The 13,400-nt window shown below is 35.6% G+C and overlaps 2 protein-coding genes across 2 annotated transcripts; both read right to left on the bottom strand.

Moving 5' to 3' along the window:
* Positions 1–3,426: 3,426 nt before the first annotated feature.
* On the bottom strand, positions 3,427–5,881 carry LOC110693245 (L-type lectin-domain containing receptor kinase IX.1-like). Its single transcript, XM_021870400.1, has one exon. It carries the CDS (start codon positions 5,645–5,647, stop codon positions 3,683–3,685), a length of 1,965 nt encoding a protein of 654 aa, XP_021726092.1. The 5' UTR covers positions 5,648–5,881; the 3' UTR covers positions 3,427–3,682.
* A 2,889-nt stretch (positions 5,882–8,770) lies between these two features.
* On the bottom strand, positions 8,771–9,653 carry LOC110693305 (agglutinin-2-like). The gene has a single exon (XM_021870462.1). It carries the CDS (start codon positions 9,410–9,412, stop codon positions 8,771–8,773), a length of 642 nt encoding a protein of 213 aa, XP_021726154.1. The 5' UTR covers positions 9,413–9,653.
* Positions 9,654–13,400: the final 3,747 nt, after the last annotated feature.

Raw genomic sequence — 13,400 nt, forward strand, 5'->3', positions numbered from 1 at the left:
ATACACAACAACACCAAACCCAACAAACGATATGATCACATAATTCATAACAAAACTTTTTTTTTACCTTCTTTCACAGCAATTGGTTCGATAAACTACAAGCTCAAAGCTTTTTTTTTGTACAATTTTCCACACAAACAGGTTCGACAATAACTCAAACAATTAGCTGCAACTCATTCTTCACTCCATTCCCATTCTAAAACCAACACATTCCCAAACAATTATAATATTAAAAAATTTTCATCAACTCAACTACAACACCCATTTTATCAAATAACAATGAACAATCAACATTCATATCAAAGATTATGGCAATTTAACATTACCAATTACCCATTTACTTACTCAATTACATGGATTGAAATTCATATCAAATTGACAACAAAGGGTCCTAACCATAACAAAGGGTCTTTACCCTAACAACTTCATCATCTAATTAAAAGAGCCTACATTTCATAATTACCCAATTCATACACTCATTTATAACCCTCAATTTTCAACTCCTTCATCTTCAACTCCTTCCTCCACCTTTACTTCCTCATAATCTGACCCCCATTCCCTTCCATCATCTTCTGATCCCTGTTCATTCTCCTCCTCATCTCCTTCTCCATACCCATGCTTACTCTCAAATCCCTCCTCATTACCACATACATCATCCTCACCACCAACACCCCCTATAACAATGACACAGCCATAAAACAATCATACACACAACACCACCTGCACAACTAAAAAAGTACAATATATACATTATACATAACATCATTTTCATAGCTACTGAAACCATCATACCAATGAACAACCATTTTCCAAGTATCAATTTCAAAATTTAAAGACAACCCTCAGTATTAATTTCAACCTACTCCAAATTCCAACATACACAACACGGATTAACCACACTCACCTCAATTAATCAAGTTACAATCAACAATCTAACAATACCAACAACAATTGCTCAAATAATTACTTACATTTAAATTGTATGCCAACTTATTTAAGCACTAACACAATCACTATCAACAACAACTATAAATTGAAACGATACCAATAATTGAAAGACACCAAAAAACCCTAACTTTTCAGCTAATTCAATTTTATTCACTCCTCTAATTCGTGCATTACTAACTGTTAACTCAAACAAATACCTCATACACAACAGAACGACCTCATAGGGGTTTTGAACACTTACATTCTCATTATCAAACCGCAACTCCCTTGCGCAACCATGACCTTCTTCACCACCTTCATGCAATGCTTCCGCTAAATCAACTCCCAATATATCAGCAGCTAATCGATTTCGCATTGTCAAAATGTAGTTCGGATTCACAATTAAGTGCTAACCATCTCTAAACAACTGCATCACACTTTTCCATTTTCAAAATTAATACCAATTTAAAGACTAAACCCTAAAAATTAAGTTCAAATCTATCTTCAAACTGAATAATTACAATAATGCATGTAAGAAACTTACATTTTCACAATCAAATCGCAGCTCCTAGCGTAGCCATGTCTATCTTCTCCACCGTCACCAAGTGCTTCGGCTAAATCCACGCCAAGAATGTCAGCTAACCTCGTTCTCATCCTCTTACGACATTTGAGTGGTTTTAGTGCACCTGGAAAAGGATTTCAATGCCTTCAATTTAATTTCGCTCCATTCGCCATTGAACAGTAACACTTTGCTTTGGGAAGAAAGAGGAATGAAAGAAGAAAGTTGCTTTGTCAAACTTAATTCTGGTTTCCCGCTTAGATTTTGGTTTCCCCGTTTTCACTATCTTTGCCCCGTTATTTTTTATACTAGCTGGCACCTTGTCCCCACACAACTTCAACCTATTTACAAAGAATGTCATCCTATATGCATTCCTTGAAATAGGTCCTATACGACAATAGTTTCCGCATATAGATTAGTCTGCTATAAGAGGGTAAAACACTGAGTTTCTTTCTATTTCTACCTTAACCGTGGATGATGACATACATTTATGTACGTAGTAGGGGTGTTAAAAAAAACCCGACCCGGTTGTCCCGTCCCGATTTCCCAACGACCCACAAAAAACCCGACAGGAAATTTTTAAAATTTTCTGTTTTTTGCGGGTCGGGTATCCGTCCCGGTAAAATAACACTTTCGTGGGCCGGGACATGGGACAAGCTTTGCAACTATCGGGTACCCGTTTAAAAAAAAAATAAAAAATTATCAGTACTGATCAGTACCCGATTTGATGCATCTTACTTTTGCTTTGGACTAGAATTAGCCTTTTCGAGGACAAAGCAAAGTACCGATCAGCAATTTAAACACCTGAGTTAGCTAAATGTCTCTATAAACTTAGTATATGCATTATCAGTGCTTTTACACTAAAGGATAACAAATTTTACGTTGCATCTGCAACTTCCGCAACACATGAAATGTCCTGACCTTTTACGCAGGATATTCCAAACAATGTTCTTAACACCAACAACGATTTTAAAACTAGGATAATCAACAATGAAAAAAGTGGATCAATATATTAGCTCAAATGTTTATAAGACTGCCAATTGCCTTCATTTTAGAATTGGAGGCTTCTGCTAAAGCAGGATAAGATGAAAGGCGAATCGGCCTATATTATGGCGTGTTGAGATTGTCAGACTAATCATGGGATGCAATGGTAACTCCCGTCTTAGGTCAGTCAGAAACAGGCAAACACATTAGAATTTGATATCAAATCCTTCATCTTAGTCCTTCTGTGTTGGAATCTTGCACTTGAACAACTTAATACTTCGTCAGAGAAGTCTTAGACATCATGAAATAGCTAATAGATTGACAAGCTCTAGAAATGAAGGTTTCAAAGGAGTTGTGTATATAATCTATGGACATCAAATCCTTCATTTTATTCCTATTGTGTTGGAACCTTGCACTTGAATTCCTTTCAAATGGTTTTTTTTTTTATAAAATTACAACAGTTTTTTTAAAAAAAAAATTACAGCAGGTTTTATTTTTAAAAGTACAGCAGTGTTTTTTTTAAAAATTGCAGCAGTTTTTTTTTTTGTAAAAAAATACAGATTTTAGGTATAAATTTATTTTAAAAAAATAAGTAAATAGAATCCGGGTACCCGAATTATCCGTGACGGGACATGGGCCGACTTATCAACTACCCGAAGATCCGGATACCCGGATATGAACACCCCTAGTACGTAGTACTTTTTTTTCTTTTCTTTTTTTTGGGTGAGAGGAACATACATTTATGTACTTAATGTCTTAATTAATTTGTCTATTACATAAATGACCTTAAATTGTACTCATGTACAGCCTGTTTACTTGTCTCACGCTAATACAGGTTGCTGCTACTGTTTTGTGAATTAATTTAAGCCTTTAATTAATTGATATAATTGCATCAGCAGGGTTAAATGTTCGAAGTTGTTAGAACTTAATATAACTATATAAGCTGTCAAAAAAAATTGAGAAAAAAAACACCTTAATGGGTGTTTACAGTCTTCATTTCTTCATGAATTTTAATTGCAGCAAAATGGAACTGCAGAAAGAAATCTGACAAAAATTCGATCTTGTTTGAAATTTAAAAAATTAACAAATGACTAACTCTAATTCATTGAAACAAATACCAGACTGTTGCATAATCTACCATCAAAGGAGTAGCACCAGAAACAAGTGGATGTGCTGATGAGGAGGTTGTGGTGCCAGCAGTACTGCTGCCTTTTAACCCAGGGGAGGAAGCGGCTCTACATATGTTGGCGGAGTGCTATAGGTGGGAGCCGAGAGGCTGGTAAGCAAGATAGACAAAGAAGACTCCTTGTTAAGAACATTTATAACCTTTCTTACAGTAGGACGTAAAGTGTCTTCAGGATGGCAACACGACAACCCAACAATCATCAAGCATTCCATTTCTTGAATGTCAAATGCTCCTTCGAGTGTTTGATCAGCTGCATCAAGAAGACGGCCTTCTCCATAGAGCTGCCACACCCACTCAATCAGACTCCGGTTAGTAGGCTCTTCTGGTTCAATAGCCCTTCTTCCACATGCAATTTCAAGGGCCACCACCCCAAAACTGTAGACATCAGATTCTCTGCTGGATTTTCCAGTCATAACACACTCTGGTGCTAGGTAGCCTAAAGTGCCAGCCAATACAGTTGTTTGTGCTCCTAGACTGTGGTCTACGAGCCTAGCAAGCCCAAAATCTCCAAGCTTAGCATTGAAATTAGAATCAAGCATGACATTGCTAGACTTGATATCTCTATGCAGCACACATTGCTCCCATTCTTCGTGGAGGTATAGCAAGGCGGATGCCAAGCCATATGCAATTTTGTACCTGTCTGCCCATGGTAAGACCGTCGTCCTCTTGCCTGCAAAAATATGGGAGTCAAGACTTCCATTAGGCATAAATTCATAAACAAGAAGCAATTCCTTTTTCTCATGGCACCAACCAAGAAGTTGAACCAAATTTTTATGCCTTAGACGACTGATAACCTTCACCTCTGATACATACTCCTTTTCCCCTTGTTTAGATCCCTTTGATATCTTCTTGACTGCAATAATCCGACTTAGATCAAACAAAAAACCTTTATACACGCCTCCAAAACCTCCCTGTCCTAACTTCCCTTCCTCGAGAAAGTTGCTAGTAGCACGAATAAGTTCATTGTAAGTGAACCTCCTTGGCCCAGTATCCTGATCAAAATTCATGTTGTCGTTTTTTCCCCTTGATCTCCTCCGCCCCCACATAAACACAACTGAGCCTAATCCAGTTATTAAGACACTAATTCCAGCTACAATGCCACCAATCATTGCTGCTTTGCTATTACTCTGGCTGCTTGTCGCAGTTGTGTGATTTTGCCATGGTACACTGATATATGTATCTTCTAAGGTTGAGTTGAAGTCCCAAGAAAGGATGCTATGAAGTTCAACATTTGCACCAGTTGAAGCCGTGAACCCAACTCTGACTGTTTCCGGAAGAATGGAGCTTAAGTCAATGATATGCGAAAGGCTAGATTCCCCGTTATACACAGGATGATCATCATAAGTTAAGAAAACACTCAGATTCTTAGTTACAGAATTATAAGTTATCCAAGAATTTGCTGTAGACCTGTTTCTCAGGCCCCCATCCACTGTAATATTAACCTCAGAAACTACAGAAGTATCATCAATACCCAAATGATCACCAATCGGATCAAACCAATTCTTGAAGGTGTCAAATTCGACAGCAACAAATCGATATTTACTGGTAACATTGACAGCCACAACCAAACCAAGACACCTACCAAATGAATTCTCTGGAGCATACTCTGTAGAATCATCAAAAGGCGCTATGAAAAAAGTCATACCATCACCAAAATAAATAGTACTGTCTGCTGAATTGATTTGGAATGAAAAGTGGGTGGTAAAGTCTGTTTTCTTGCTGGTTTCTTTATCCCAGAGACGAACAGGCTGATTATAGGATGCTCGTCCTGCACTTGCTTGAAGATTAGAACCCGATGTGCTCTTCGTCAACTGAATCACCCCATCTTCAATATGTGAATCATTCTTGTAGGTAATATTTCGAAAACTATCTTGGTCGAAACTAGAGAAGTTGAAGAAAATTGATTCGACATGGTTTAGGAAAAAAACCAAGGAAACAAAAAATTGAAACACAAACTTTATACTATAACAGTGAATTATTGAACCTCTCATTTCCAAATTTCTTAACTATGCAGAAAGACGGGGCTAAAATTTTAGAGAGAAGAATTACAAGGTTGCATTGCAAAAATTTGTACCATTTATAAGGTGAACAAAGCTTAATTCTACTACTAAACTCTGGCTAATTAATGTAATCAACATTAATGTAAGTTACTAGTAATTTCCCCAGCTGCAACATATTGAGTATTGACCACGGTCAATTCGTTTATATTTTAACAAATAGTCTTCATTATGGGTCATACAAATTATAAATCAGCAAAAAAGGACAATAATGCAGTATAATGACCTGAGCACTTGCCAAGTTGATGACTTAAAGTACTCTAATAATTCTATGCTATAATTAAAGCACAGACATATATTGTGGAAAATGAATGCTCCCTTCTCCTTTAAGAACACGGTCCTGTAATCTCTTTTGGTCCAATTTAGACCCTCCTATCAAAAGTCCTGGAAACAACTATTCAAGATGGCAATACATAGCATGTCCCAAGTCAATGGAAAATCAGTTTTCTCTCCATAAAGGAAAAAAGTACGTTCAACTCGGGAGCAAAGGTGCAAAGAGTGAAAGACGTATATGCATATACTTTCTCCATTCACAAATACTGCACGTACTAATGCAAAATTGGCTAATGCCTTATTTTGCCTACTAAAAAATACCTTGATTTGCATAACACACGTCAAATAAGGCATTGCCGATTTTTTTTTTCAATTCTAGCCTTTTCAAAGGACCAAAATAACCCCTAATACATCTTAAGATCATGTTTCTGACTCGGATATCAAAGAAAATTCAAAAAGTCTTTATATTTGACGGTCCTATTGACGGTAGATGGTGAATATCAATTTTAAGAATTTTTTTTTAGTGGTTAATAAAACTGTTATTAGAAGTTGGTGGTAATAAATAATTTCGTATTTTTTTTTAGGTATAATTCAAAATTTCCTAATTTATAAGATGCAAAACTTTCCACTATGTCAAGACTTGCTTGGCATATGGGTATGTATAGTTTTATTTTATATAATAAGACGTAAGTGAAGTAGTTATGGTATAAAAAATTAATAAGAAAATATATTAAACTTAATATAATATTAGTTTGTAAAATATTTTTAAAAAATAATTAAAAGTCAAGACTTGTGAGGAGAGAAATATTCCAAAAGTTAAAAATATAACACTTAAAACAACTTATTAAGAAAAAGTGTAACACTATAAAAAAAAAACAAGGGGAGTAACATTTACTCGATAGTTGCCTTTTTCTTTTTCTGGTGATTACCGAGTAAATTTTATTTAAAAGCAAGAGAGATGAGAGATTTATTTAAAAGCAAGAGAGATGAGAGATTTATTTCAAAAAAGAGAGAAGAGAGATGTTATTAAAATAATAATTTAAATTTAATATTATTATAGGAGAGAGAAATAATTTTTCAAAAATATAAGTAAACACTTAAAAAACAGTTGATTAAGAAAAAAAAATTCCTCCATTTTTTTTAAATGCATCACTTTCTTTTTATATGCGTTTTTTTTAAATGCATCACTTTTTTATTTGGTAACTTTATATTATATTTTATCATTTCTCTCCCTTACTTTAAACCCCACTTAAATTATTTTATCATTTCTCTCTCAGCTCCTTCATGGTTCCCACTTATATAATAAAAATATTTATTGTCCATCACATTCTTGGTCCCCATTTAACTTTTACTATAATAAATTATTCAGCCACTCACAATATTATATTACTGTCCTAAAACTCCGCGCATCACCAAGTGATACAAATTAAAAAAAAAACGGAGGGAGTATAACACTAAAAAAATGATGGTGCCCAAGTTAATCTCTGATATTAACATTTCAGTTTATCTCCTCTCACACCTTTTTGCATTTTGTTTTGTGCCACTTTATTATTTCACTTTTATAATTTATAAAATAAAAGAAAAACATTGTATTGTGAAAGGAGATATATTTACCTATTTATCTCAGAGATAAACTTGGATTTTCCCTAAAAAAAAATGGGGAAATGTCACTTACTCTGTAATTGCCTTTTATTCCTGTGATTACTGATTTACAATTAATAATCTTCATAATCACTTAGGTACCAAACTAGGCTTAGCTTAATTGCAAGGAATAGGTCTAATTGCATGTCTTTGGTCATGAGATCAAACTCAACTAGGAGTCAAGAAATAGGAATTCTCTTTTTATTTCTTCTATCTCAGTCCGATGAGTCTAATTTTAAAAGGTAATGAGGTCTTAGGTACGACATATTGTGTTATAATAACATTTTTTTACGGATACATATTATAGTTATATTAAATATACTCAAGTGGTTAGAGAGTTAGAGTTTCCCTCTCAATTCCAGGATGTAACACCCTAATAATTCTCTCTTTAAACCTGAAATTTCTTTACTAAAATCCAAGAGAATTACTGATATATGTGCTACCGTCACGCGTTGAAACGTTAAGGCTAATTCAAAATTTAACAGCGAAAAAAACTAACTCAGTTATAAATAAGTTTCAAAATCAAAGAGCAAAACCTAAGTTAAGTCTTACAAGTTGGAACCATTAAGGCCCTTATTCAAATCCCAACAAAAGTAGTAAATAAATCAAACCAGAGTTTAAATGAATTCAAGCTTATGAAATGAAATAAATTCCGAACAATAACCAACTCTCCACTCAAAATCCCACCACCTGATGCAAGTCCAAACTATGTGAACACCTATGATAAGTTTGCTCCCCAATATTTCAAGTGTAAAGATTGGATCATTACAGGGTCATTGATGAGCGAAGGACATGACCAAGAAAAAGACACACAAAAAGACGCAATTAGCAACGTTGAGTACATACAGGCTACGAAGTATAACAAAGAATTCCTAGCATGCTACTAATAATCAATCAACACACACAATTTAATTATTGACTCAAACACATGCCTCAATTGTTAACATTACTAAGACTTCACTAATTAATAATAAATCATTCATTTCATTTTTATTCATTGGATTAAGCAATAGACAAGGTTGTCTCCTCATGCTCCAATTTGGAACATCAATTAAAGAAAAACCCTATGCCTCCTTTCGAAAACATCAATAAACATCCAATGACAGACGGGCGCGACTCCGTGGCCATAGCTAGTTTGAGATCTCATCCAATGACAGACGGGCGCGACTCAGTTACTGTAAAATTTGCTTTTGAATATACAGAATTGACATTTATTCCTACATGATCATTACTCGGATCCCATGAAAAACCTGGATCCCATTTATTGTGGTAGCTATCAAACTCGACAGCAACAAAGGGGTATGTACTCGTAACATTGCAAGATTTACTAGCACCACCTATCAAACCAAGACACCCACCAGATGACTCCTCTGGAGCATCAGCTGAAACATAGAACGGTGCTAGAAAAAAGGCGAGTCCATCACCGTAGTAGTTAGGATTCTTATCCGCCTGTGTAATGTTAAAAGAGAAGTGGGTGGTAAAGTTTGTTGTCTTGTTTGTGCTTTTATCCCAAAGGCGCACAGCCTGTTTGTAGGATGCCCGTCCTACACTGCCATGGAGACTGCCATCTATTCTATTGGCAGTCAGTTGAATCGCCTTATTTGTAAGAGTTGTATCGTTCCCTAAGATAATTTTTTGAGTGTTTTGGTTAAAAGTAGGGAAGCTAAAGCTCAATGATTGTACATTTGAGACAATAAAAAACAGCAAAATAAACATATGAAAGATATTACAAGTCTTTTGGATGAAGTATAATGACGAACTGACGCTGCAAATTGATACCCTCATTTCTGTAGATTGGAATACAGAGCAAAAGCAACAATAGAAAGAAGAAAGGCAAATAAAATTTACAGGTTGGAATACAAAGCTTGGCTCAAATTCACTATATTCAGTTTTAGGTCTTGCTCGGTGTGAGTTTGTAAGGTGAGGTTAAGGAAGCTTCGTTGCTGAAGTCTTCTGTGAGAGTTGGGAACAAGTTCCTAATTTGTGGAACTTGTTAACGGGTTTGAATCTTCACTTGTAAAGAGTTTTGATTACATAGTGGAAATTTAGAAAAGCCTATATCTTCTCTCGTCATTATTTCATTTAGTTAAATTCCGCAAAAAGTTTTTAGATTTCACCTCAAATACAATTCACCCCCCCTCTTGTATTAGCCAGTTAGACTTTCAGTTGGTATCAGAGCAGGAACTCAGAACACGCAGGCAACCCTGTTGAGTAAGTTCCTGGAAAATGGCTTACACAGAGGAAAAGGAATTCGGGAGTACATCCATTCAAAGGCCTCCATACTTCAACGGCAAATTTTATCCTTATTGGAAGGATAAGATGGAAATCTTTATCCAAGCAGAGAATTATCAGGTATGGCGAATTATACAAGTAGGAGATTACGAAATTACGAAAACGAATGCTAATAATGAGGTAATCCCTAAACCTATGGATGAGTATGAAAAAACTGATTTTGAAAAACTTGAAATGAATGCTACTGCCAAAAAGTTTTTAATTTGGGGACTTGGACCCGATGAACATACTCGTGTCAAAGGGTGCAAGTCCGCAAAGGAAATTTGGGATCTTCTGGAAGTTACACATGAAGGAACGTCAGATGTTAAACGTTCCAAAATAGACATTCTTTTATCTCAGTATGAGCGCTTTGAAATGGGAAATAAAGAATCCATTAAAGACATGTTTACTCGATTTAAAAGTATTACTAACGAACTAACGTGTCTTGGTAAGATAATTCCTATAGATGAGCAGGTCAGAAAGGTCTTAAGAAGTCTTCCAGACAATGACAGATGGAGAGCAAAGGTTGCAGCTGTGCAGGAATCAAAAGACTTCACCAAGTTTAATCTGGAACAGCTTGCGGGTTCCCTCATTACCCACGAGATCCAGTCGAACAATCGGACTCAGGAGACTGTCAAAAGTCAAGGGCTAGCACTAAGAGCCAATGAAGAATCCGAAGAGAAGTCCGACATTGATGAAGAAGAAGCTGCAATGTTGGTGAGAAGGTTGAAAAAATTCTACCGTAACAACAAGTTTTTAGACAAGAAGAAAGGATACAGTAAAAGAAATCAGGAATCCAAAGTCAAGTCTTCTTGTCACAAATGTGGAAGCACCAACCACTTCATCAAAGAGTGTCCATTATGGGAATCTGAGAAAGGCAAGGGAAAAGAAGCTGATCAAAGCAGAAATTCCAAGCCTAACTTTTCTAAAACAAATTTCAGGAAAGCAATGATTTCCACGTGGGGAGAATCAAGTTCCGAAGAAGAGGAACAGGAACACACAGACGATGAAGTAGCCAATCTCTGTCTAATGGCAAAGCATGATGATGAGGTAGTCATTCAACCTAATTATTTGAAATCTCTCTCAAAGGATAAATTAATCTCTTTATTGTTAGAAACCTTAGATGAATATAAAGAATTATGTGCAAAACTAAGGCAAGCCGAAAAGGCAACTGGAATTTGTAGAGATCATGTTAAGTATCTGAATAGCTTAAGAAATGATGTTCAAGGCAGATTCTTTGAATTGTTAGATAAAAATATTATGCTAAAAGAATCCCTTGAAAGAGTCAAGAGTGAGAATATCATGCTGAATATTGAATTGACTCAATATAAAATGTTGTGTACTAACATTGATTCTTGCAGGTCTACTGAAGTTCCTTTAATCATGTTTAATAATGAACTAGAGCATGTTAAGAAAGAGATAAAGGAAACCAATGATAAAAATGAGAAACTAGAAAAGGACCTAGAAATTGCAAGAAAAAGTAAAAATACAGCAAGCACGGGTGTTCCCAAGTGGGTAAAGGAAGCTCAGACAAAAAGAACAGAAGGTCTAGGCTATGTTCATAAGAAGAAGTCCACTGGAAAGAAAAAGAAATATGTGAACTTACCTAGTGAGACCGTTTGTTCTTTTTGTGGTAAAAAGGAACATCGCAGTGAAGAATGTACTAAGAAAGCAAATCTGTACAATAAGAATGTGAACTACATAATTTTCTTTGCAATCACACCATCTCTATCTCCTCCTTCCCTATTTTCACTTTCATTTTTCTTAGTTTGACTTTTATTATTCTAGCAATACATCTCCTCCAATACAAGCATGCCTTTAACCAAATAATATCTATAATTCAGCTGCAGTTTTTGACTACGTCAAACACAAGTTAAGAACACGGTCAATTCGTTTATATTTTAACAAATAGTCTTCATGGGTCATACAAATTATAAATCAGCAAAAAAGGACAATAATGCAGTATAATGACCTGAGCACTTGCCAAGTTGATGACTTCTAATAATTCTATGCAATAATTAAAGCACAGATGCCGACATATATTGTGGAAAATGAATGCTCCCTTCGCCTTTAAGAACATGGTCCTGTAATCTCTTTTGGTCAAATTTAGACCCTCCTATCAAAAGTCCTGGAAACAACTATTCAAGATGGCAATACATAGCATGAGGGACGTTTCCCCAAAGTGAGCCAAAACCAAAATCTATTTACGAAATTGGTTGCGTGGTAAAACTATTTACCAAATTAAGCTTTCAGGGTACAACGCTGTCTCGGACAGCGTTTATGCCCTGGTTTTTTAAAAAAAAAAAATCATTTGGTAAACGTTGTGTGGGGCAGCGTTTTACGTACAAAATTTTTGTTGCACATAAAACGCTGTCTGATACAGTGTTTTATGTACAATTTATTTTGAACGTAAAACGCTGCCCCAGATAGCGTTTTTCTGCTGGACTGCATCATCAGCAGTCAGCAGGCTGTCTTCTCTAATATCTGCCCCATTCCACATTTCTGTCCCCAACAAGCCACCCCCAACCTTCAGTAAGCCACCACCCTCAAACTTTATAAGGGGATGGAATACATATGTAAATTCCAATTTCCCTTCTAGAGGCCTTTTTTTGACTTTTTACCCAGCCAAACCCCCGTAAGGAGTTTGGACAGTATAGATCTCGTCGAAACACCCAATTTGAAAAAAAAAAAATCGTCTCGATCGGACACCTGGAGACAAAGTTACGGGTCCCCAAAGTTTAAGGGTAATATCTCTCAACCCGGGCATCGGGGGACCTATCCGAGTAGACGCTTGCGTAGTGCTCTTGGAGATAAGGTGTTTCAAAAAAAAAAATCGCCCCAATCGGACCCCGGTGCTAGGATTTATGCCCTTCCGAGTTTACCATATCCTCGGGATTCTACTCAAAAGTAGGGAATAATGCGATTTTTACTCTCGAAAATGATGTATTATCGTAGATCTTAATTTTTCGTATGAAAACGAGTATTCACTTGACCCGAGGGGTTTTGTATTTTGTATTTTATGACAATTTAAAACTTTCGTTTTACTTATTTCTTACAAACCGCAATTCTCCTTTGTGATGTTATAAAGCTATATAGTATTTATCTGCACTAACTATTCCATAGTTGCGCTTGGCTCAGATGGTTGGTATATGTACATGTCATTTCATATATGTACATCACAGGTTCGATCCCCATGTATGACTTGTTTTTCTTTAATTTTTTTTTTTTTTTTTTTTTTTTTTTTTTTTTTTTTTTTTAAATTGTACATAAAAAGCTGCCTCATACAGTGTTTGACGCTTTTTTTTTTAGCGTTTTAAAAAATTGAATTTTTTTTTAAACCAGGGCATAAACGCTGTCCGAGACAGCGATTTACCTATAAAAAATCCAGGGATAAAACGCTGTCCGAGACAGCATTTTACCCTCGAAGCTTAGTTTGGTAAATAGTTTTGCCACGCATCCAAAGTGGTAAATATTTTGCCAATTTGGCTCAATTTGGAGAAAA

This window comes from Chenopodium quinoa, unplaced genomic scaffold, assembly GCF_001683475.1.
Source record: "Chenopodium quinoa cultivar QQ74 unplaced genomic scaffold, ASM168347v1, whole genome shotgun sequence".
Taxonomy (NCBI): Eukaryota; Viridiplantae; Streptophyta; class Magnoliopsida; order Caryophyllales; family Amaranthaceae; genus Chenopodium; species Chenopodium quinoa.

Excerpts from the sequence above, each read along its gene's own strand:
- LOC110693245 (XM_021870400.1), bottom strand. The coding sequence starts at position 5,647 with ATGAGAGGTTCAATAATTCACTGTTATAGTATAAAGTTTGTGTTTCAA.
- LOC110693305 (XM_021870462.1), bottom strand. The coding sequence starts at position 9,412 with ATGAGGGTATCAATTTGCAGCGTCAGTTCGTCATTATACTTCATCCAA.